Here is a 26,797-nt window from a genome sequence, read left to right as displayed (position 1 = left end):
TGTTTGCGTTTATAATGCCAAACTCGATCACTACTACTCGATCTCGATCTTCTTCCAAATCTCTTTAAACAGCATTCCAATTTCAAAATACTCCCAAACCATATAAACACATACTCATGCACCTAGATTGTTGTTGAATCACTACTTATCGCAAAAGCTTAGCTTATAGGAAAAGATGAATTTAATCATTTATTTTATAATATAAAATTTTCCCTCATGTGTGGCCTCAAACTCCCTCTTAATTAATGAAACTCAACACGTAAAATATTTAATTGAAATGAGAGGTAAATGACGGAGTCAAGGTTCAAACTCTAAACTTTTGACTCTTATACCATAATATATATATATATATATATATATATATATATATATATATAAATTTCACTACTTTGAGTCCAAGTGTTTAAGAAAGTACTAACCCCAAAACAAAAGTAAAAAACAGCAAAATTTAACCCATGTCCATTTGTTACGATCCTAAGGATTAAGGATATAAAACAGTTATAGGGTTTTTGAATTAACAGGACTGCGCTGAATAATTGTGATTTCAGATATTAACCGGCGGGATCCGATGAAGCCACTCCGCCAATACTGGCGCTGCCAACGTGCGTGCATGATGTGCCAACACATGCATGTGTGAAGGAACCTATGAAACCCCATTGTAGGGACCCAAGCAAGTGTTAAAGTTTGGCTGTCCTCTTCAGTGCACTGTTGAAAGCGGGTGTGGACAGTAAGTGAAGCTTAGCGATAGCACAGGAAAACAAATCTTAGTATGGCATAAGAACAAAAGCAGCAACATGGATGCCAGCGTGGGTACTTTCCAACTCCTACAAAAGGCATTGGGACATGATCAAGAAATTAACGTCGTCCTGGTTGATGTCCAGGTTGAATATATTCAAAAAGACACGGAAAGAGCCTCTTATAAGATGTGATGTTGAAAACATGGACTTCCACTTTTTGGTACTCGATCTTGGCCCTAAGCCTTAGCTCGTGATATATATTTCCACAGCCTGTTTGCACGGCTAGAGAATACACTAACCCTGTTGGCATTAGGTTATAGGCCGGATACACATTATGAGTGACAAATCGTGTTCGCGTGTTGGATTTGAATAAATAATTAATTTTAAAAGGTCTAAATATAAGAATTTATATAATTTTGTGTAGCTGCGCCCTATGTATGCTAGCTGAAGAAAACTAATCATTTTGTGCAAATTTTGTGAAACTGATGCGCGCTCTAACTATCCTAGCTCATGATGACTTAATTAGTTAATTATTAGCAAACAAATATGGGTTATAATAAAAATCCAACATTTCTATTGAAGAAGATATATAGTTCATATATAGCTTCATCAAATTATTATTCATATTATATAACATTTATACACCATGTTCTTCCAATGAGACTTCAATTCATATTTTGGGACATCACTTAATCCAATTAAATTAATAAATTTAGACTCAATTATATTGCATTAATAACTAGTACTCTTATGATATCTTTATAATATATATGAGACTTAATTTTCTTTCTAATATATATATATATTGATTACATGGAACCTCTCTAAATTAAGGAGGGCTCGATCTACAAACCCACATCTACAGAGTAAACTCCAAATACTTGCAATATTGCAAACCACATGTATCGCATAAGTCCGGCCTTGAACACAAGAACTCGAGGTATAAAATGACCAGTACTAGTACTGCACCACCTAGGCTTCCACTCTAGCTGCCCGTGTTGGACAATATTCATCTATATATAATTTGCAATTTCAGATCGAGAAACATAGAGAATATGATACATCGTGAATGGGAATGGATAACCAATGGTCGTTGCACAGGATCGATGTTAGTTTTTGACAAATAATTAAGACATCGATCACTAGATTCCTACGTACGTACGTTTGCTCTATATGGCTTTGTCCCTTTAACATTCGAAGCATCAAATTATTGTTGCAACTTGCAATTGCAAGATTCCCTCGCATAAATTAATACATGACATGGTATACAAGGCACGTTAATACGTATGCACATACCCACAAACTCCCTGCGATTTGCAGCGACAGGAAAACATAGCAAATTAGATTATATATAGTTCAAGACAGTGACTGCGGACAACCAATAATTATATGGCGTCTTAGCTTTTAAAAAAACAATTTAATAGCATTATTGATCTTTAAATACGTAGAAATGGGCGTAGGAAAGGATTGGGATTGGCTGCAATCCTTTGTCCGATTGCAATTGTAAGAGGCTTTCGATGAGGCTTATCTGTCCGAACATGTATGTGCTCAATCATTCAAAGACCTACTCAAGCATAGAGATAAACAATTGTAAGGAATTCAGACCCCGTAGAAAAACCCCTTTTTGTAATTAATGTAGAAAGAAACATACGTACTCAACATGATAATACAAGCAAATATATGAGTTCAAATATATACCCCAAAACTTTATGATGCGTGTCCCACGTTAGATGTAACGACACACGTACCCATAAAGCTGGTTGTTTAAAAGATGAGAGTTACGGAACTAGACCAATCACGAACCAAAACACAAAGAATTTACAAAAAGTAGAAGTATGAACATGAGAAAGGCAATGGCAGATCCAAACTTTACGTTGGCGGCAGTGCTGGCACAAACCATTTTACACTGGCCTGGAAGAATGTTAATTAATTATAAGCTTCGAAAGGATAACAAAACAGTTATACTTTTCCAAACAAGAACAGCTTAATTATTGCGCCAGTACTACTATATGCCAAATGGTATTCAAGAATTTCACCTTCTATTTATAATTTATCTAACATATGTATATGCACTTAGACTTTGTCGTTTAATGTAACATGCATGATATCATTATGTTGTCGGTGGTGTAAAGATTCTGATCATATATATTACTGCTGCTGTAAATAGTATCAGCATCAACAAACAGTTAAGACTGCCTTACAATCAATAATTTTGCTTCAGTTGTAACATCAACTACCCCTTCCATCGCAAAGTCGTATAGTGCAAAACGGTGGCAAATTAAACCTCTTGCTACTCTTAGATCGAGGAGACTAGCTTTAGTGGTTGTGTTACGACCTTAGTTTTAAATGTAATAATTTTATAACTTTTGGTTCTTAAGGCCATGCTCTAACCAATCGGAAGAGATCAAAAGAAAGTAGGAAAGAGAAAAGCAAAAGAGAAACTGAATGTTTGATCACGCGAACCACATAAGTATGACTGAAATTTGATTGGATTTTGGTCACTAAGTAAAGAAAACTATGGGCTAGGGTTTGATTGGATCATGGTGACTAAGAAATGAAAAGATAGTTGAACCCTCACTTTGGCTTTAATTATATATATATATATATATATATATATATATATATATATATATATATTTATTTATTTTTACATATTGATATGATTAAGGGTGATTCCGACTAGAAACCAAGTTTAATTAAGATTTATAGAGATTTGATTGGTTTTGGGAAATGGGTGTCCATATCAGTCAATAAAATTGATGGGTCCAAGTCCTGCCCACAGCTACTATTGTTATATATTTAAGGAAAAGTGGTGGGAATGAGTTTGATTTTTCTCACTTCTGCCTTACCAACAACCACCAAGAGTTATATCTTTATAATGTACTCACGTACATGTCAAATTAAAGCCCTAAAGAAGAAAAACTTTCTCAACTGCACAAGATTTCAAATCTATGATTATGCCTGGCCTCCACACCCTTCTTTTTTGATCTCTCCCTAAAGCAAACCAAATTCACCAAATCCTCAATAAATTATGAATTAACAAGAAAAAACAACTAAATTAAAATATCTAGTATTTAATTATATCCTGAGAAGATGGGCAGGGCCCAATGGCCAAGTTTTTTTTTTTTATTAAGTGTCAAATAAGTTAAATTTTTATTTTTACCTTATATCTAATAAATTTTTTTTTTTTAAGAAATTGTGGGGAGGAGGGGGGGGGGGGGCTATGGCCCCTGCCAGCCAACCCCTCCCTCCGTCCCTGGTCGGATCCCCAAGTTAATCCATTTTCCTTTCTTAAAAGGTTAGTTAGATGATTAAATCCGTTATTTCCTATAAATTATTCTTTTGTACTGAATAAATAGTCTTTTAACATAATATCAAAGGAATGATCATGAGTTTGATCCTAGCCAAAAGAAAGAGCCAAAGCTTCCACTTATGGTTCCACGATCACATAATTAAGTTGGTGTGCTTAAAGCACCGACTTTGTGTTATATTAGAGACTTGTAAACTACACTTTGCACCGAAAGAAGGAACCATTTTTTTTTTTTTTGGACTTTTGACCGTTGCGATCTATCTCTTGTATAAAATTCCATCGGGGAATAATTCTGGAATTATGCATTTGGGTGCTTGCTTGGCATGCATTATTTCTTGTTTAATTTCCACGCCCACAAGTAAGCTTTGTTTTACCCACAAGTCTCTCCCCCCCCCCCCCCCCCCCCCCCCCCTTTAGAACTACGTTTCTGAGAAGCCATTGCTCTCCCCCCAACAAAATCTCTCTCAAATGATTCGTGTTTGGACAGCAACCAACCCATTAAACAATAAGATTTTGATCTCTTAATTATAGGAGACAGTGAAAGATTTAGGTGTTTGACTCAACACTAGGGTTATGTCAGCTCATCCAATCAAACTGCTGATTTCAAGCTGTTGGGCAAGACTGCTCTGCATGTGATCGGCCCCACGTCCATCACCTCCAAGTCAATACGCTACGGTGAAAAGAGGCACCAACAAACTATACATCAAGGGGTTAGTTGGAGGAGTACTAGAAACCCCCGCAATGATATCTCACCTTCCTATAAAATAAGGAAATTAAAAGAGAATTTATATATTATTGCATCTAGAAAATTCTGTTTCTTTAATTTCTTTTGTTTTTCTTTTTAACAACCGAATTTCATTCTTGTATTAATATTGTTCCTAAGCAACTCATATGAAGAGACTAAAGAAGCTAGGTTTAGGTCCATTTGAACATGAAATTTTACCATAAGCTTAAAACCGCACCCTTCACCAACGACCTGAACACGTATGTTTTTTTATATTTTCAAACTGTCATTTTTAAAAACACACTTCGATCTAAATGTAATACTTTTTACGATTTTGTTTGAAAATATACGTGTTCTTAGAAAGAGAGAGGAACAAAGAAGTAGGTTACTAGCCCAAGTTGAAGAAGTCAAATCAAGGGGTCAATTCGCGTGGTTGTTATGGCCAACTAGCTATTAGTACCCTGATCACATTTTGTCAAGAGAAATGTGGAGTTTCTCAATTTTTTCTTTTTAAAAAAATTTAATTCTCAAATAATGTGTTATAATTCCATAAAATAATGACAATTTTTAAAATAATAAATCACATAAAATTATGACATATAATTTGAGAATCCAAGTATTAGAGATAAAATTTAAAAAGCTTACCATTTCTCTTTTGTCAATGCATTCAGATCTTTTTGGATCGTAATTGTTCTCATTATCAAGATAAAGGAAAAAAAAAAAAAAAAAAAAAAAAAAAAAAAAAAAGAAGAAGAAAAAAGGAGAGACAATTTTGAAGGAATTTACATAAATCACATCATCAGGGGGAGCTAAAAGCCTAAAATTTACATATTAGGTACCCACAGACAGGTAGAATATTGATGCCTTTGTAGGAGCCTAGAGTGGCCGTAGAAATTAGTCGAGGTGAAAGGACGTTTGGGAAACTTTTTGGGGGGTGTAAACAATGTTCTTATGACGTCGATCACAACAAAGTTAACAAATATATATGGATTTCACAAAATTAGAATATACATAAATACGTGACATTAAATACTAATAATATATAATAGGATGTAACGTATTGCGTCAACATTATAAGACATATGTTATAAAAAATAAATATTTATCAAATCAAGAATTATTGTTTGCATAATTTATGACCATGACTCAAGGTAAAATGAATATTATTAGGTTTTTCAAATTTCTATAACAAATTCATATAATTGATAGCTTAAGAAGGGAATTAAAAATCAATCGTATTTTGATTAATAAAAAATTCCAAGCTTATATATATCATCCAATTTTTTCCTAATTGATGATGAAAAATGATTCTCTAACCATATACCACCGGTTTCAATTTCATCCATGCTCCGTGTGTTATAATGGTTTATAAACACCCCCCTCCCAAAAAAAAAAAAAAAAAAAAATGGTTAGGCAAGATCATCAAATTTGTTTATCAATTTTTCATGGAATCTTCATCGCGGAAAGTGTTTGGAACCATAAAGATTATAACAAAGCAAGGATTTATTTTCAATGCTGAAAAATATATTAATATTTAATTTCAATTCAACAGCTTAAATTCACAGGAATCGCGGAGTTCTTTGGTGTAATTAGTCTCTTAACTAAGACCTATCGTGTGATCAACTTTAATTTTTGTTTGATGTTGACATAGCAATAATTCAAAGGCGTGTATTTTTTAGTAATGGGGAAGAGCCAAATCCGGCCGATATTACTAGTCTAGACCGAGGTAAAGTGCAATGAACTGTTCGTAGTACATGCAATATAGACAATTCATTGCACCCTATCCAAATCTTGGTAGCTAGTCATTTGTATGATTGTATATATGTATCTTAGATAATTAAGCCAATCCCTGAAAACTTAACTAATAACCATAATCACAAGGTACTTTAACCTTTTGCAACGACAACAAGAGTAGTACTGTCACTACAGCTTATCTAAGCCATTGCACTTTTAGCAACCAAAAAAAAAAAAAAAAAAAATCTTTTTTGACATGTAGTCAGATATTTAAAATTTAATGTGGAGGAAATGGGAATTATGTAGTTATGGGATATACATCTGTATTAGTGAGTCTATGATACTAAATAAACAATGACAATACTGGTTGAAGCTACCCAAATTCAAGAAGAAAAAAAAAAGGGGTAGATAAGTTATGAAGAAATGAAATTGCAATTCATGTAATGAAGCTTTAATTTGTATCTTTTTGGTTTCACGGTTTCAAAACATACGATTTGAAAAATAACGATTTTAAAACGTAAATAATAATATGAAACGCAGTTAAACGTTTAATATTTAAAATTGTGTGTGTGTGTGTTTTTTTCTTAAAAAAGAAAAAAGAAAAATACACTTAATTGTCTGTTAGGCAAAAATACAATTTTTTTATTTTTTATTTTTACATTTTAAACTGCTTTAAAAAAAAATAGCACTTTCAAATGGAAGATATATATTATTACAAGAAAATACACTAACATAATATGAAAAATATATTCTAACATTCATGATTTTTTTTTTAAAAGAAAACAGATTTGACCAGCTAAATCGCAGAGTGAAACACACTCTAAATAGATAAAGAAATGCTTTTATGTGGCTTAAACTTCCGGTTTTCGATGAGTACAAGACTCCGATATATTCTTATAGAATATAATCAGACTCACCTCAACAAATATAAATTAGTTTGTTGAGCTCAACAAATTTCCTAAATCTAATTTATAGAATTTTAAAACCAATTACATGTGAGATGATAAATAAATTAATAAAAAAAAGAAGAAGAAGAGAGAAGAAGAAGAAGAAGAAGAAGAAGAAGAGGAGGAGGAAGAGGAAGAAGGGATTTCAGATGTACTTTTTGTGATCCAAAAGGAATGTAAGATTTCGCATGTAAAAATCTCTGTTCTTTTCCTTCTTTTTCAGAGCAACCAAACGGAGCATTAGGGTTGCAACTTGCAACCAATGAGTGAGAGACGACATAAACATTTGGATAGGATATCTCTAAGGCTAAATATTTCTTTCTAACGCGCGTGAGATTTTTTTTCTAATAAAATAACTGCAAAAAAGAAAAAAAAAAAAAAAAAGGTTAATGAGCGATATTGTGCTATCCAAATCACCTTCCTTTAAGAAAAAATAAATAAATGTGGGAATGTACAAGCATGAGCTATTCTGAATTCTCAGCTAAGCGAGCGAGCCATGGCCCTAAGCCATCTCACTCTCTTTTAGTTTTGGAGTCTCGACTCTCTCCCAAACCCAAGCAATTGGTGATTAAGCTTAATTAATAATCATCCATCCAAGCCGAACTCATGGCGCAGCCGGCGCAAGGCTAAGATGCAAGTCCAAGCCCAATGCATCTTCGAAACCAGGCCCGCTATCCCCTTTCGAGAACCTACTTAACGACGGCCCGTCACTCCTCCCATGGGCCCGGCTCTGTACTACCTGCGAGCCCATCGTCAATGCCGACGAATCCCCTACAGCGCCGGCACATGATAACATCGCTGAACCTCTCCCACCCGTTCCAGGACTAGAACCAGTACCACTGCTCGTGGAAAACACACTACCATGCGACACGTGGAACGGGGGCACGGCGCGTGGCAGGTAGACCCAAGAGGGGTGACCCGTCGGCGAGCCAGCCGGGACCACAACTGTGCCAGCCGGAGCCAGGAGGTGCGGCGGAGGCGCAAAAGCCGATATGATGGGGTTGCGAACGTACGCGACGGCGGCGTTTCGGGTGGCTTGGAGCTGGGCCCGCTTGAGCTGTTGTCGCTCTTTCTTGTGAGCGTTTTGGTGGCCACCGAGGGCTTGTGAGTTGGCAAACTCTCGGCAGCAGTACTGGCACTCGTATTTCCGGTCACCGGAGGGAGGGAAAGAGTTCGAATCCGGTGACCCAGATGGGGTCTTGGCGGAGTCTACGGGTTCTTCATCTTCATGGACGTTGAAGCCAAAGAGCTTTAAGCGTGTGGTTGTGGTGGTGGAAGTATTATTGCTTGGTTTAGTACTTTGGTAGTCTAGCTCTGCCATGTGTGTGTGTGTGTCTGTAAGAGAAAGAGAGAGAGAGAGAGAGAGATGGGCAATGACTCAAATGAGGATGTATAGGAGTGCTGCATGTGTGGGGGTATATATACAGGGTAAAAAGGGTTTGATAATGTGTACACAGTAGAGAGAGAGATGGTTGCGGACATCCCAAGGAGAAGAAAGTGTGTAATTTTGGGAACACGACCCGAGAACAATCCGGGACCCCAATGAATAGTTTACTTGCCTCGCCGATTCGTCCTTTCCATTTTCTCTTTTGTTTTATGGTTAAATTGCCAGATTACCCTCTGCTTCATTTAAAATAATGGCCTTAACAAAAGATTGATTCATATCCCCATTTGATGCTCATAATTATACATCGGTAAACGTATTGTTTAATGAAGTGGTGATGGGGATGGAATGTGATGCGAGTATGGTACGGGTCGAAGTATAAATGATTGGGTTTGTCTACTGTTAAAGTCAAAGTCTTGTTTCTTTCTCTTCTGTGCTTCTCATACGTACCAAGCTAAGCATATATACGGTCTAAATTAAATTAAGACCAATAATATGGGTTCAAATTTTAGTTAACTTCCACAGTTTGGCGGCAACACGAATTCGTATCATCTGTGGAATAATTAGCAGACGCTCTCACAATTCATCGGTCTAATGCTACCATGACGTATCATCCAATCCAAAACCGTAGCATTTTTCCTACGCTAGACTAGACTCTCTAGATTGAGATCAGAGAGAGAGAGAGAGAGAGAGAGCGAGAGAGCGAGAGAGAGGTTAATTCATTGAAGGTTTTTTTGGTTCCGTGTCCACTAAGTTCGGGAACTTAATGCAATTAGGTCAGAAAACAATGGATGTCATGGACCACTTGCTCTTTTCTCTCTCTCTCTCTCTCTCTCTCTTTGGATGATAAGCCACTTGCTTCACTCACTGATCATGATGATGAGAACTTTGGTAAGATGGTCGATCAGAAGTATACAGATTTTGTTGGATCAAAATAAAAAAAAAAAAAAAAAAAATCCAGCTTAGAGAATCTGCTCTACTCAAACTCAGTTGATTTTAAACGCAGCAGGAAACGCACCCATTATAATATTGCCCTTGCCAGGCTTCTCTATTGATTGAGAATCAATCCTACGTTAAATATTAATTAGAGACATTTTCAAAGGTAGGATGCTTTTTATAATCTCAAATTGGCCGATTTTCCTCCGATCCGTCTAATTAATTTAATTTTCCATTTTTGCTCCTCTCTCTCTCTCTCTCTCTCTCTCCACAACGTTTGCCTTTGGCTCAATCTAAGGAGCCGACACCACCACCCAATACCAAACACACACATTCTTACTCTCTCAAATTCTCTCACAGAAAGTCAAAGCATCCATGCATGCAGCACTTTCGCAGTGTCTGGGGTCCTAAACAAACACAGAAAATTTCAGATCTAATACGGCCAGTCCCAATAATCACTTCTGCATGGCCCACGTGTCACCATCGCAATTACCTTGCATATCTATTATTAGATACGCATGTTTCACATTCCAACCCCTCTCTTTCTCTCTCTCTCTCTCTCTCTCTCTCTCTTTGTAATATATATGATGGCAGTTTTGTGAATAAAGTCAACAAGGGAAGCCCGGGCATAAAAGACATAGAGTTAGCTTGTTTGAAAGGGTATCATATGAATGAGAAAAAAGGTATCATATGAATGAATGAATGAATGTTCAGGTGTGTTTACAACTTACAGTTTGGACCCCACCATTACGTGTTCATAATGATGAATTATTGTTTAGGATGTTTGCGTGATTGACGTTGAAATCTATTTCTCTATTGGTTTTCTTTCTTTGGGAGAGATCTCTCCGAATCTTACTAACTACGAGAGAGAAGAGAGAGATTTTGGGAGCTTTGGCTTTGTAATCTCCCACTTAAAGAGCATAATAATATGGATTGTTGTTATTTCAAAAGCTCCTTCCAAAGTCTTCATCACAACTCCAAACATGACCCACCTTGTCTCCTCTTTCTCATGTGTGTTCTATTCAAACCCCTCTCACTTAGTCAAATTTTCCCACATAACAAAATCCCCATCATCTAGCTCCGTCATGATCTGGATCAACCTTGGAGCTGGGTGAAACCTTTATTCTTTTCGACCGTTGGATTGGATATTAATCAATCATGAATACCACGTTGATCGAACAGGTGCCGTTTCCTTTCTATATATGACATGTCAAGCTCGTTGATCGATCATGGCGATTCTAGTACTTTTTTCCCATTTTTAACCGAAATAATTAATTTGTTGAAGTAGGTAAGAAATCTGATGGTTGTGATGACCCGACCCACATTCACGTCTAATATTTAACCGTGGGACCCTAATTAATTTGAAGTCCCTAGCTAGCTAACATGGGATTATTGGTGGCATGAAATTATAATGCACATAGATTTAGGACTTGGATTAGGATCTCCATTGATCATAAGTATTGGAAAACGTTTTCCTAAAACCCCTAACCACTTTTTCGCTTTATGTTGCGGATCCAATGATTTCGCTCTTTGGCTCTTTCTCACTCCTAGCTCTGAAGAAGAATAGAAAAACCAGGGTTGGGGCCACTTTCCCGCCACTATGGGGCTCAAGCCTAGGAGTTGGTCTGATCAGCTGATCGATCAGCAAAAATAAAAATAAAAATAAATAAATTAAATGCACTGATGAAGTGACCACACATAAATGTGTGTAGTCATATTCATAAAGGTTAAGGAGTTGCTAACTTGCTATAGGATTGTTGGGTCCAGAGGTGGCCTTATAAAATCTAGTTCTAATTCTTAATTAGCGAATTCATATATATATATATTAATGATTCGTACATTAATTGTCTTACTTACAATACATCTAAGGGTTTCAGTAACAAAAATTCATTTGAGATGTCAGGACCTGTATTCACTGCCAATGTTTTGATGGTACGATCATGTTAATTAATTATCATTTGTTTTAAAAGTTTAAATTAATAATAATAAAAAATAGTAATATATAAAAGATTAAATTATAATATATAATTTAAAAAAAAAATTAAATTATAATTAAGAAAAAAAAACCCTGATTTGGAAGCTTCTGATTCTTACGGTAATGCCTAACTAGATTAGGCCAAACATTTACGGTCTATAATTAAGTTGATACACGGTAGAAATGCAGTAGACAGAAGAGGCCGGGGGTGGGGGGGAAGACTTGAAGAGCAATGTGTGATGATAGTGGATTGGACTTTTCTCCCACTGATGTAGGATAGTCCATTAGTCCTAACGCACGTGATTGGTCCATCGCTGTTTGAAAAAAAAATAAATTAATAAATTAAACTCAGGTAGGTCCCGCGCACATTGGGGCACGTGGGGGCCACATGTGCCAGTTTTGAGGCAAAAGTGGGGGCCAGATGAACACCTATCTCTCATTGTCACTTTGAAGAATTTATAACTAGGGTGGTGAGAGAGCATTGTCCAATCACGCTTTTCCCAATCTTTTGTTTGATTTAAATTAAAACAAAATAAATAAGTATATTTAATTTTGCTGCTGGGTAATAAGCTCTTTCTTCTTTTTAATGGCTTCCACCAAGTAATATAAAAAACACTTTATTAGGGGGTGCTCATGATCATGCTTTCTTTTCTTTCTTTGTTGTTGATTGAGGTGATGCCGATATTATCGTTTTGAGATCGCCCGAATCGTGATTATGGCCCACCAAGTTGTGCTAATCAAGGAAATTAAAACCAATGAAACAAAATAAATTATATTTAAGTAGAGATTATTTGAGACATGATCCTATCAGATTACAACTCCATTAACTTTCTAAGCACCTTTTGTTTCTTTTTGCAACCATTACTTTGGAAGGATCCAAAAAGGATAAAAAGATAACCCCCCATTGTGACTTCATTTTCAATTTGAAATCCCTTTTATGGATATGTTCAAGGCATTAATAAACAAACCCTAAACTGTGGCTCTGGCTCAATTAGCCCCTCCATGTCTTCCAAGTGCCATTACCTAATTCCTTTTTAAATAAAAAAGGTGGAGGTTGGGTGGAGTTACCTTTAAGTCATGTGTAAGTGACTCCTTCTCTCTCTCTCTCTCTCTCTCTCTCTAAATAAATATAAAATCTATATTAATTAATTATATCATCCAATAATAATCCAACATGGAGCTAAGTACCTTATATATAGCTATGAAGTCCATCAAGGTAGCTTTTGAAGTTTTTTTTTTTTTTTTTTAAAAAAAAAAAAAAAATACAGAAATGGGTGAAAATGAGTTTGGAGAGGGGACTGGTCGGTCAATCAATGAGACAAACTAAATGTGCTTGGCTTTGCTAATAAAGTGAGACCACAATGGGGGATGGTTACATAAACACCCACATTGTCACATTACATCTCACCCAAACCCATAAATAGATGGGGAACACCTGCACATGACATGACCAATTATAACTTATTCAAAATCCTTTTTTCCCTTTTCTTTTTTTAATACTACTTCAAGTCTACACTTACAGTAGGATTCCCACTGCCACATGGGCAATACCCACCCACTCTATTGATTTCCTTTCTATTTTTCCTTAATTTATATATATATATATATATATATATATATATATATATATATATATATATATATATATATATATATATATAATCATTTTTTTCCCAATAAATGCCTTACAAGGAAAAGGCATCCTTTTTGCTCTAAAGAAAAAAACCTACCATTTGGCCTGGGACGGGGGTTGCCTGCAAAGTCAGCTTCCACATGGTAGAAACAGTAGGATAGTAGACCCAAACCCATAGGAACTGAGGAATCCACCTTAATGAAATATAAAAGAAACAATATTTATATACATGTGGGACTTGGTCGATTAAGGAAAAGGGTTAGGTATTTCCTACACAATGTGCTTATTTTAACAAAGAACCTTAGATAAACAAATCCCAGAATTCTGGAAGAAGTTGTCCCTTGGAAAAGTCCAAGCAGATGCAAATATGGTCTCAACCATAAAAAAACACACACACACACACACAACAGGCTTAGATTCAACACAGATCAAGACAAGTTAGCTTGATTTAAAATGTAGTTCAAGTAAGCTGTGTGTGTCCCTCAAGCCATCCCTCATGTTTTCTAATAGTTGCTGGGGGTGGCTAAACTAGTCCCCCAACAGATAACCTAAGACTGGCTCTCCAGTCTATTAGTAGAACCCATTATTGTATGTTTAATCTATTCCCTTGTATCATTTAATTTAAAAGCCACAATATTATTGTCTTCTATCATTGTTTTAAACAATTGGGTGATAAGGGCAACCAAACAAACTGACTTAGGAACACCTTATATATGTTGGTCTACCCATACACAACTAAATCTGGCCCCTTGATCTGTGGAATATTTAAAGTCAATAGATATAAACTTAGGCCATAGTAAACCCTACCCGACTATGCATTACAAAATGAGTTTGGCTTGCCTCCGGTGTAAAAATCATCGGAGATCTTTATGTGCAAAAGCAATCTCCACTATTTATTTTTGCACATGATTTCCAGTTAAAAAAAATAAATAAATCCCACATGAATATGCAAATCATGTTAATTTCTTCTTTAAAAAAAGAAAAGAAAATCATGTTAATTTGTGATAAGCGACAATAAAAACAGTCGTTAACAGTACTCCTTTTGGAGTGATAAAGTATACATTGAAAAAAGTGTGGTCTTGACCCTTAGATTCTGTCAAATTCTTCATCAATCTCCGACTCCTAGAAGGACCCACTTCAAATAGTGGACCCAACTTTCTTTCGCAGTTTCAATTTCTTAATTCAAATTGCATTGAAATTTTTATTATTATATTGAGAAACTAATTATATAATGCCTAGTTCAAATCACATTGGAATTATGATTATTTTATTGAGAAACTAATTATACGAGGCATTATATAATATTTACACTTGAACATGATTGAGGTAGTTGAAGGTCTAGTCAGTGATCATTATAATTTAAACTCCTAGATAAAGACAAATTGTTTAGTACATACGCCAAAAATCGATTTAGATTACATGGACTTCCATGTGCATGACTTTGCTATGGTAAATATATTTTTCTTTTACCTATATAAAAAAAAAAATATTCCACTTGCCCGGAAGAGAGTGAGAGAGAGAGAGAGGAAATTGAGATCCCTTCTTATGGAAAATTGTTTCCCCTCATTTTGACAAGAAATAATTATATATAAATATAATTTTATAGGTAATATAAAGATACAAGCAGAAACAGAAAATCAAGGGAATAAAAGAAATGGACAATAATAACGTTAAAAGCCTCTGCAACGGACCTAAAATGAAAAGAGACAACAACAAGGGAAGGATAGTTGACATAAATATTCGAGTCTTCTTTATCATTTCTCTTTGTTTTGAGGTGTGATTCACAGGGTACGAAAAACCGTCCCCCAACTGGCATTTTTCATTAAAAAATGATTTTTTTTATCAGAGAGTAACTTACGATATCACATCAAAAGTTACTTTTTGAAATTAAAATCATTTTTTAATGAAAAATGCCGGTTGGGGGACGAAAAAAATCCCCCCACAAATCATTTCCGCTTAGTTTTATTTCCAGCTCCTTAATACAATTAAAATACACATATTCCTCAAGCTTCCTTAATGTAAACAACTTAGACAATCATACAAAGAAGTGACAACACATATTATCATCAGCAGAAACTGCTTAATTAAAATAAGTAAAATCGTTTTTACAACAAAAAACAAGGGAATGAATCTATCATTTCAGTTTTAAAGGGTACAAAGACATTGATTCACATACCTTTAAAATTGCACATGTTTTTACAACCAAATTGTAAACCCGGAAATAAATAACCTCAGGGAAAGGTAGAAGAGAGAAAAATTGAACATGGAATACAATGCAAGCGGCAACCTAGAGGTCCAAACATTTGAATGCAACGAATGGATTTTCATTCACTTAAAAATAATACAAAATAACCCAGTTGCACCTTCTCAACCAAGCTTTTTCTCAGATCCTTTGAGGTTAAGATTGAACCATTTCTTTTTGGCTGATTTATCCTTGCCATCTAAGCCTCCATCTTCCCCAGGACTCTCAGCCTTTGAATCTTCACCAGTAATTTTGCTACTACTGCCATTACTTAAGCTACTGCCACTCCCACTACCATTGCCTACTCTGGCTACAGTGAATGAAGAATGAATATTGTCGCGCTGTTTCAGTAGCTCATCCACCTGAGTTGTGAAATATAAATGATGAGGTCAGGTGAATAAGCAAGAGAAACTTTATACGTCTGGTTTGAATAATAATGGTACCAAAGGTAATTAACAGGAAAGATGTGAGGGCCAAAATGTAGATATAAGACGATGACTCAGTTTATTCCATTATTTGGAACGTAACGTTAAACTTGAAACATGGAAAGAAATAAAATTTGATATGCATCGGAATGTTCCAACAGTTTTTAGGAGCTATATATAGTTCAGTATAGATTGTGACAAAAAGAAAAAAAGAAAAAAGAATGACATCAAATCTGAATGGTATACCAAATGGCCTGCCTCATTAACCCACAGAAAGATAAAAAAAATGTCTCATTAGCTTCCTATCATACTGAAGTTTGCATGGGTGTGTGGTGCAGTCACAGTACCAGTTGGGAAAGAAACCGGGGATGACAGTTTAAATCAAAATTAAGTTACGAAGATAATGAACACATAGAACTTACTGACTGCTTTTCCTGAGTGTATCTGTTTGTCACCTCTTGAAAGCGTGCCAATGCCTATAAAATATTACAAGAAAATTGTAAGAATAAAATGCATCACCATGTGCCTATTATAAACCATAACTAGAAGGCACAATCTCCACCTTTCTGTATTCTGTCTCAAATTGGCGTAGCTCATTCCTCTTTCTTAAAATCTGAGCCTCAATCTCTTTCAGCTTCTCTGTCGTGTCCTCATATGACTTCACACAAAGCGCCTCAATCGTATAGGTAGCAGTCTTAAAAAAATTGTCTCCTGAACAAATCTCAGTGAAGGTCAGTGTAACAAATTAGACTACTAAGTTCTGTTAGAAAAATAGCCCGTAAAGCAAAAGGATGAAGGAACAAAACTGATAGTGCACACCATATACAGCGAATATATGAGTTCCAGCTTTTAGTCCTGAGACCTCACAAGGTTGAAGACCTTCCAACCTTTTAAAGAAAGCAGCTTCAGGGTCCTTGGCCATTGCTAGCTGCACCAGAAGACAATCAATCATCAATTCTTCAGCAATGAAAAGAAGGAACTTCTTATTCACATCCTAACCCTACCCAATATGATAATGATGATGATAAAGAGAGCTTGCATACCGCATTCACAGTTGAATCCATTCTGTAAACTTGAAAATGTAAGAAATACATCCCTGCAGATGTCACCCTACCAGCCTTCTCGCTATCTTCCTGTACAAAGAGATACATCATCTCATGTTTACTGAAGTAATGTATGTAGTTTAGTTGTGCAGTAAAGCATTGCATTAGTATCGAAAAAACAAAAGCTGAACCTAAGAAATATTTGAACACAAAACTGCAGAGTTTAATGAAATCAATCATCAAAATAGCTTAATATTCAGTAGATTTTCAAGTTCAGGGGCCATAAGCACAATAATTAAATAAAAATCAACTTGAAAGCCTGAAGGCAGATGTAATGGGAAAATCTTTCACTAGAAAATTTTCATATGCAGAAAAAACCACAACGCAATTTAAGAAAGTGTTTTTCTTCACAAAAAGGGAAAAAATGGCTTCCCATACTTGAAAATCTATTTTATGGGGTGCTGTTTTTCAATGAAATGAGCTGAGAACAAATTACATGCCCTAGGAGACTCTAGAATTAAGGTGCATTGGGAACAGGCAAGCTACATGTGCACGCATTTGTATGTGTCATCAGCGCCCTACTAACTTTACACATGCAAAACAATAATATGCATCTCATAGACCACTCTCTAGCATGTTGTATGATTGGGGAAAGGCTTACTTACTAGATAAATTATTTTGCTCATTTTTTTTTTTTTTTTTATAAGTGATCGAAATATCATTAAAAGCGTAAGACACCCTAGGTACACAGGAAGTATACAAGAGAAATCACCTAACTAGGAGGGGCAAAAAGAACAAGAAAATCTTGATAACTTATTCTTTTTTATAAGTAATTGATAATATCAAAAGTGTAAAGCGCTCTTAAGTACATAAAGAGTATACAAAAGGAAACACCTAACTACAAGAAGCAAAAAGAGTAAGGAAAATGCTATAAACTAATCGAAAAAAGAGTTACATAAGCATCTGTCCACAGATACAAAGTTCTAAAGATTAAAGATAAAATCTCCTCCATTGTCCTTTCCCGGTCCTCAAAACTCTTGTCATTCATTTTCCTCCATAAATACCATAAGATGGAAGTAGGCACCATTTTCCACACCGTAGCACTCTGCGGACTGTCAGAGATCAATCAACAGGCATACAGATCGACAACACGTCTAGGCATAATCTACGACAACTCAAAACGACTGAAAAAAGGCAATCCAAATGGCATAAGAAGGTGGTCTACGGACTCCCCATTCCTCTTACACATGCAACATATGTCCATCACAATGACGTGCTGTTTCCTGAGATTATCCATGGTAAAGATCTTAGCTAGAGCCGCCAACCATGCAAAAAAGGCCGCCCTCAAAGGAACCTAAGTCCGAGACACACTCTTCTAAGGAAAGTGGCTCCCTTCAGTACAAGCCAGGGAGCTTTAGAAGGATTTGACCTCTTTTGGATGGGATCCACCACAGCTTTTCACTTCCTCTTTTCACCCTAGCAGAGTGCAATGCTTGGAAGAAAGAGACAAAGATATCCACGTCCCAATCTTGCGCCGCTCTAGCAAACCTCACATTCCACTAGTTAGAAACACCCAAAAACTCCAAGTGATTCGCAACAGAGGCATCCTTTACACGAGCAATACCAAATAAAACTTGAAAAGCTGCCTTAAGAGCCACATCCTTACACCACTTACCACGCCAAAAACTAATCCGGGATCCATTCCCCACCTCAAACTTGGTATGACACGAGAAATTCTCTCATCCTTTCCTGATATTCTTCCATAACCCCACCCCGAACACACCACCAGGCTCAAGAGAACACCACCCACCCCATAACTGCCAAATTTAGAGTCCATCGCAACTCTCCACCAAGCCTCTCTCTCAAGCCCATAACGCCACAACCATTTGCCTAAGAGAGCTCGATTGAACACCATCAAATTTTTAATACCCAACCCTCCCTTAGAAATAAGTGAATAAACCTTTGACCAACTCACCAAGTGATATTTGAACTCTAAACCTAACACACCCCACAAGAAATTAAGCTGGAGCTTCTCAATGTGTTTAGCAGCACTCGCAGGGAGAGGAAAGAAAGACATAAAGCACGTAGGCAAATTGGAGGATAAACCTGCCACCCTTCGACAAATGCATCATTTTTCAAGTAGCCAATCGACGCTATCTTTTAAATTACGTCATCCCAAATATAAGCGGCTTTAAAGGAAGCCCCCAACGGCAAACCGAGATACTTCATCGGAAAAGTGGAAACCCACAACCTAGCAGTTCCGCCAACCTTTCCACCTGATAAACATTCCCCACAAGAACCAACTCAGACATGGCCAAATTAACCTTTAAGCCCGAGGCAGCTTCAAAGCAAAGAAATAATCTCTGCAAAAGACGCAGATTGTTAAGTGTCCCCCTTTTCTAAGGCGTCTTTTGAGAGTGAGTAAGGCCCACAGACTTTTACATGGTATCAGAGCAAGTTCCTTGGACGATAATGGGCATTTCCCTCCCGATATTGAACACGCGTTTAGCCAAAGTTGCCACACGTAAGGGGGTATATTAAAGTGTTCCACATCGCCAAGAGATACATAACCTGAGGACTTTGTAAGCCATGGACACCCCTCCTCTCTCAAGGCGTCTTAGAGAGAGGATTGGGTCTTCCCTCCCGATGTCGTTCTAAACAATTCACGTGTTTAGACAATAGTGTCACACGTAAGGGGGCGTGTTAAGTGTCCCCTTTTCCAAAGGCGTCTTTTGAAAGTGAGTAAGGGCCGTTGACTTTTACACAGATCTGCTGAAAAAGCACCATAGAAAATCAAGGTATCATCAGCAAACAAAAGATGAGAGAAAACAACGTTGCCCACTGAAAAACCATCCAACAACTCCCCACTAACTGCAGCAGAAATCCTTCCACTCAAAGCCTCCATCACAAAAACAAACAACGAGGGGGATAAGGGATCCTCTTGTGTCAAACCACAGGAACTACTGAAGAAACCTGTTGGAGTGCCGTTAACCAAAACCGAGAACCGCACAGAAGATATACAATGAGCTATCCAAGCCACACCTCCTCAGCATATGCAACAGAAAGTCCCAACTCACATGAGCATAAGCTTTTTCGAAATCCATTTTGCAAATAACACCTGGCTCACTAGATCTTAATCTACTATCAAGGTATTCATTGGCAATAAGGACAGGATCAAGGATTTTCCTACTTCTAATGAAAACAATCTGCAATTTAGAGATAAAAATGATAACTCATCACCAAATGAGAAACAAAAACAGTTGTCCAAAGATATAAAGTGTTGAAAAATAAAAACTTCATCTCCTCCAAAGTCCTCTCAAGGTTCTCAAAACTTCTATGATTTCTTTCACTCCATAGGTATCACAAAAGGTACGAAAGCACCATCTTCCACACAACAACACTCTGAGTGTTGCCAGTAGTTCACCAACAAGCATACAAATCAACTACTCATCTAGGCATGACTCAAGACAACCCAAATCGGCTGAAGAAAACATTCCAAATGACATAAACAACTTCACAATGAAGCAGAAGATGGTCCATCGAATCCCCATTTCTTCTACATAAACAACACCAATCAACCACATAATGTGCTGCTTTCGGAGATTATTCATGGTAAGGATCTTTCTTAGGGCTGCCAACCAACCAAAAAAGGTTACTCTCAACGGAACCGTAGTTCGCCAAACACTTTACCAAGGGAAATAGACACAATCATGACAACCCAAGACACTATAGAAATATTTAACACCAAACAAACCCTTTTTGAAAGGGATCCACCGCTCATTTTACCCAAATATGTGACATATTAGGGGTAAACTTGTTTAAATCCCTTAACAGAAGATCAATTTTCTTTATGATCGGCCTCAGAATGTTTATAAAAATATATCTTTAAATGCATAAATTCTATATTAACTTCCCAAACCAGTTAGATACTAATTACTATATATGGGAGATCACTAATTTTTACATTAAGTCGTAAATGAATAATTGCCTTCTAGCTTCTCTTCCAGGAAATCAGAAAAATGAAAATCTCATCCAACATTTAAAAGCAAAAGTAGGTGTGTAAGTGTGAGAGTAAGATTGAAGCCAAGAAGGCTGCAAAGAGAAGCTTTTGCATGGAGAGGTTCAAAGATCTAGGAAAACCATGTGTTTGTGTGTCCATTCTTAGAATAGGAAGCTAGAACATGGCTGACCATGGTGGGCATATTCGTCTTTGGCTCTAGCATGTGGTACACCAAGAAAAAGGTTACAAAAATCTTTTCTCTAGGTCAATATTGCCGAAGGAAGAACAACAGAAACACAGTAAACCTCAGTACTCCAGAGGGAGGTATGCTAGAAGGCAAGCTTATTTAAGAATGTTTTGGATCTGGAGAAACAATCTCTCTAACTATCTAATCAATGAGCAATTCATGATATTCCTTAGGTCTTTACCCAGTGTGTTGTTCACCCTTGAGTGGGGTCCTTGGAGGGGTGACATGGATATGGTCTTAAACTTAAAGCATTTTTGCAAGTTAAATGATATTACTTAGAGAGAGAGAGAGAGAGCAACTTCACATTCATGATCTCTATTTGACCCCAAAATTTGAGAGAACTTCAATCAACACAATAATATGTATGTTTCTTCAACAATCACTTTCAATACCAATCCTCAACTTATTCCATTGTGGTCCACCAGAATATCTAGCCAAAAGAGCAGCACAGTTGCCTGCCTATAAAACCAAGAATCCTTGGCTTATATACTGATCTCCGAAAACTCAGCCCTCAGCCTCTCAAACACCACCTCAGTTACAGTTTTGTACAGACAACCTACCAAGTCAATATATCTATACACCTTTAGACAAATGAAAACTTCAACTATCTTTTTCATTAAGGCTATAAAGAAGAAAGTCAGACCATGGAGACTTAATAAATTCCCATGTAACCAAAAATCCCTATGACATCACTTTTTCCCGACTTGTTTTACTTGACTTCTCTGAAGTCTGAAATTTATCTCAAATATGTAACTTAAAAACCAAAACATATATTAATGTCAGATTCTATGCCTAAGTACCAAAAACACAAGCACCCTTTAAGCGTATAAGATATGACATCCTAATCCACCAGAATTCATAGATCTACCAAAAGTTAGATTCTGTTTGATGACACACAAAGGAAGAAGGGGAAGGAGGAGCAAAAGAGAAACAAAAACTTCGTTGTTCTTTTGTCCTTCAGGACATCCGATAAAATTGGAACGATACAGAGAAGATTAGCATGGCCCATGCGCAAGGATGACATGCATAAATCGAGAAATGGTCCAAATTTTTTGCTCTTCGATGGGGTTCAGGACTAAGGAGCAAGAGGCGGAAACTGGGGCCTGCCTCTCTACACTTGATGAGGAGCATAGGCGGTTGGATAAGATTGAGGGTTGTGAGCTTTAGGGGTTGGGTTTTTGTGGGTTGTGCTTGGGTCGGGTCGGTGTTGAGGCTGTTGCTTCTTGTATACTCCGTGTGTACTAAGGGCGCCTTACGCTGTTTTTTAATAAAATTTGCACTTATCAAAAAAAAAAAAAAAAAAGAGAAACAAAAAAAGGGGAGTAGAAATCATGTATTTTGTCGAAAGCTTTTACTTTTCTGCAATTAGTATAATCTGTAACATGAGTTGAATGCAAGCATATGCCTGTCCAAAACACCTTAAGGAATTTAAAATAATATCAGTGAACTCAAGTTCCTGAAACTCAGAAGTGTTGGAAATGCCACAACCAAACATGTAACATCAGAGAGTACTGAGAATGTCTCTATACTATAAACTAACGGATTAAAACTAGTGTCAGCAAATGTTGCCATAGCAGCAGAAATCAAAACACTACAACAACAAAAGAAAAACTGTGGAAGAAAATTGTAAGCATTCCTTCCACAATTTTCCAAACAAATAACGAATATAAGTCAAAATATATACAGTGAATGGAACAAGAAATGGGATTAACAATAGAAAAGTGGAGTGACAAAACACCAGATGAGAATGTATGGTACCTGTAATGCCAAACCATAACCACCATTTGCATCGTGTTCAAAATAGAGTAACTGAAAATCAAGATCCATTGTTACAATTGGAAAGATAATGCAAAGAAAGTAGATGCACATATAGACACATACATACAGAGACAAGTGGGGGCCGGAAGGGAAAGAGAGAGAGAGAGAAAGATGGCCACATTCATCCAAAGATCCACACAAAATCTTACTGAAAAATTATTTCATACCTTGAATTTGCTTTGTGCATTTGAGGTAACTCTTACTACAATCCCTGCCTCGGCTTGTTGCTCATTGATCGTTACACCAAAGAAGTGGGCGCATTGCTTTTCTACCTGCAATAGCATGCTAATCAGCAAAAGAACAACACCTGAAAGTATGGCTCCATCATGGCACAAACCAAGTAAGCACCTTTCCACTAACTGATGCTCCAATCGGAAGTGGTCTGACTGTAACAGTACCATTTAGAGCTTCTTCAAGAACATTAGCGGAAATTGTAGTCTTGATAGGGACACCCAGCTTGCTATAGACAAATTTAATGACAGGTTATGAAATCTCAATGACCCGAACAGCTCCTAATCTACCAGGTAAAATATTACCTGAATAAAGCCGCAAACATTGTATTGACAGTACCAAGATTAGATAAGTCAATTTCCATGTCCATGCCATCAGCATCAAGAGCCTGAAAAATTTATTATAAAATTCCAGAATTATTAAAATGTGGTAAAATGTCAAAAGGGATTTTACTGGGAAAAAGAAACGAGGAAATGCAAAGAAAAATTTCAAGAACAGAGCCCCCTGTTTATATGCATCATTAGAGACATACGTGTCTATAAACATATATATTGTGCAATCAAATAACCAAATGAGACAGATATCTATAATTACTGAACCCTAATAAAATGTTGGCAACATACATGCCCTGAAATACTCAAAGAAGATGGATAAAATGGAAGACATTACTTTTGTCAGCAAAGGTGATAATCCAACATACAAAGAAGCATATTAGTGATCAGCAGCATTTCAACTTCTTCCTAGAGAACTCAAACAGTACATAAACACATATGTAGAATTTAAAATTTGAGCGGGTTGAAAACCCGGTGTTTGTGTCAAACACGACACCCATGTTGTATCCACAAATAATAGTCCTTTTCAAATAATTCTTTTTTGGTCTGGCTATTGGCTATGGATACCCACAAAACCTTCAAGACCATAATTCATACGACAATACCTGTAATCATTCATATCAATGTGAGTGATATTCTAACCAACTTTTCTCTTTCATGATCAAAGGTTGAATATCAATTATTAAAGACATTCTTACTACTTGTTCACTAAGTGTCACTTTGCAAGCTTCAGGGCCTGCATTGACAGTGTTCAATCTGTATTCATAACTTTACCTTGGTAGTTTTCCAACACTAAGTTATAAATGATTGTTTCCTTCTAATTAACTAAGTACATCATTTCCATCAGTTTAACAAACAGAAAGTTTGAATGATATAAGGAGTTATCAAAGGGAATGACATTTATAATTATTCCTGAATTTATTACAATTAATGTTACTCCTTCCTGCCAACATTTTCACACACGCAATCGTTCAAACACACAAGCACAGACACCACAAAACTTCGCAGAAAAAAGTATAGAATAAAGGGAGAAAAGCACCTCAAACCCTGCACTGTCATATTGCCTTTTCTTCTCCGGGTCGGATAAGATGCTATAAGAATATGCAACTTCCTTGAAAAGTTCTGAAGCCTCAGGATTGTCGGCATTCTTGTCAGGATGATACCTGCCCAATATTGGGATTCACATTCAAATCGCATGCAAAAGATCCATTGGATAAGTATCATCAATATCAGACTCAGTGAACGATGGAAGTAATAAACCACATTTACACGAGAGAAAGTATTGAAAAAGATTCCTGGTTATAGATTTATCAATTAGGGTTTTTTAATATATTCAAGAACAACAAAATAAGAAGGAAGCATTTGCTCTTGGCATGAAATTGTCAATGACTCCACATTTCACGCATTTTCAAATTATGAATCCATCATCTTGACTGAAAACATTTAAAATTAAATATCAACAGCTAGCAGCAAAACTGATGGTCCGTGATTAGTTTACGGATTCTATAAAAAGCTGCAGTTTCAAATTTTAACTAAGACTCTCATTGATGACATAGGATACAAGATTAAGTATATAAAACAGAAAATGCAGTTCAATCCCAAAGGATAACTAGTTGTCCCTAATAGTTTAGATACAAGAAGCTACCTATCAAAAAAAAAAAAAAAAATTTAGATACAAGAAGCTAGAACGGTCAAACAATTAATTCCATCTCAATCCCATGCCACCACAGCCAACCTTCAAGGATCACATAGACCACTTCTAATCAACTCCAGGTTCCTGAAACTAATTTCTAGGTAAAAATTGCATTCACAAAACCACCCACAACACTACAACAACAGTACATTAGATGACATCTGCCACAAACCCACCAAAATCCATTTTGCAATTCACATTACTAATCGTGTTGTTTCAGAATAATAACCTCATTGAGCTAGAAATTAGGCTTGTAACCAAATTTAATAGCGCATATGTCCCAATCATGAGGTCCTAAACAATACCGTGCTAGGCTAACCAGAATCTACGACATCCATCAGCAAGAAATTCAAGAAAAGCAAAAATCAAGTTACAAAAAGAAATTTATTTTTTTTAAAAAAAAATGAAGGACTAAAATTTATAGAAACTGGTGGAAGAAGCGGAATTTACTTGAGAGCGAGCTTCCGATACGCCGTTTTGATTTCCTGCTCGGTGGAATCCCTCGAAACGGACAGTACCTCATAGGGGTCTCGCCGAAGCGCTGGGGCCGAAGTTCCTTCCATCTTCGAACCCATGCCCACTCCCTCACTCATTCACTCTCTCTTTCTCTCTCCGTTTAATCTGAAAATTCTATCTTATCGATCTCAGTTGCTTCAATCATGGAATATCTAACACCAAAACCACAAAAAATTACGACCTTGCAACCGAGCATAAGAAGTCAAATTTCCAAAACAAGAAACACGCAATTCATAGCACTATCGGATCACTATATTTCTCGGGAATTTGAAGATGACAGGAATTGGTAGTATCCAATAGCAAGTAGCAACGATCTAATCGGAGGGATGACTAATTACAGAGAAAAGAAATAAAAGATCTCTAGGGTTTAGGAATTTACAGATATATTTAAACGGAGGTGATGTGAAAGAAATGCTTCTTCTTTTTCCTTTTTTTTTTTTTTCCTCTCTTTCTACTCTCTCTCTCTCTCTCTCTCTCTCTCTCTCTGACTCTCTCTCTCCCTCGTAAGTCGTCTTCACCTTCTTCTTTTTTTCTTTTCTTTTTTCATTATGTAATTTCATCTAACGGAATTTAGTCTTTAAAAAATATTGCCGTCCTTAATTCTCCTCCTTTCCTTTTTTTTTTTTTAAAAAAAAAATATATATATATTTATATATAATTATAATTATAATTAAAATTGAAGTTTCTCTCTTTTTTCCAAGAATAAGATTTTGAATCACGTTCTTTTTTAAAAAAAAATATGCAAAATCAGTTGTGATTTAATCTGATTTGCAGTAAGCTATTTTTTATATCAAAATGTTCTGTGCATAAATAACAAATTATTTATCGTAGTCAAATTTCATAAAAAAAACTTAACATATTTCGTTACAA

At 36.3% G+C, this 26,797-nt stretch overlaps 2 protein-coding genes and 1 non-coding gene across 3 annotated transcripts; 1 reads left to right on the top strand and 2 right to left on the bottom strand.

Moving 5' to 3' along the window:
• Window positions 1-7,851: 7,851 nt before the first annotated feature.
• On the bottom strand, window positions 7,852-8,888 carry LOC133853002 (zinc finger protein GIS3). Its single transcript, XM_062289568.1, has one exon. It carries the CDS (start codon window positions 8,771-8,773, stop codon window positions 8,057-8,059), a length of 717 nt encoding a protein of 238 aa, XP_062145552.1. The 5' UTR covers window positions 8,774-8,888; the 3' UTR covers window positions 7,852-8,056.
• A 6,552-nt stretch (window positions 8,889-15,440) lies between these two features.
• On the bottom strand, window positions 15,441-26,352 carry LOC133852986 (chaperone protein dnaJ 15). Its single transcript, XM_062289567.1, has 11 exons — window positions 25,862-26,352; window positions 24,758-24,881; window positions 23,692-23,774; window positions 23,504-23,615; window positions 23,323-23,427; window positions 23,096-23,146; window positions 17,091-17,180; window positions 16,867-16,975; window positions 16,610-16,758; window positions 16,470-16,523; window positions 15,441-15,984 (listed from the first exon to the last, which is right to left on the bottom strand). The coding sequence occupies exons 1-11, from the start codon at window positions 26,002-26,004 to the stop codon at window positions 15,748-15,750; spliced, it is 1,257 nt and encodes a 418-aa protein (XP_062145551.1). The 5' UTR covers window positions 26,005-26,352; the 3' UTR covers window positions 15,441-15,747.
• On the top strand, window positions 22,290-22,390 carry LOC133858974 (U6 spliceosomal RNA). Its single transcript, XR_009898644.1, has one exon. It is a non-coding gene; the product is annotated as a U6 spliceosomal RNA (small nuclear RNA).
• Window positions 26,353-26,797: the final 445 nt, after the last annotated feature.

The sequence above is a fragment of the Alnus glutinosa genome, chromosome 1, assembly GCF_958979055.1.
Source record: "Alnus glutinosa chromosome 1, dhAlnGlut1.1, whole genome shotgun sequence".
NCBI lineage: Eukaryota > Viridiplantae > Streptophyta > Magnoliopsida > Fagales > Betulaceae > Alnus > Alnus glutinosa.
Note: the sequence above shows the minus strand (reverse complement) of the source record. Positions and strands in the feature narration are given on the sequence as shown.

Excerpts from the sequence above, each read along its gene's own strand:
- LOC133853002 (XM_062289568.1), bottom strand. The coding sequence starts at position 8,773 with ATGGCAGAGCTAGACTACCAAAGTACTAAACCAAGCAATAATACTTCC.
- LOC133852986 (XM_062289567.1), bottom strand. The coding sequence starts at position 26,004 with ATGAGTGAGGGAGTGGGCATGGGTTCGAAGATGGAAGGAACTTCGGCC. Across the intron at positions 24,882-25,861 it reads TATCGGAAGCTCGCTCTCAA|GTATCATCCTGACAAGAATG; the intron begins GTAAATTCCGCT and ends AATATTGGGCAG. Across the intron at positions 23,775-24,757 it reads ATGACAGTGCAGGGTTTGAG|GCTCTTGATGCTGATGGCAT; the intron begins GTGCTTTTCTCC and ends TAAATTTTTCAG.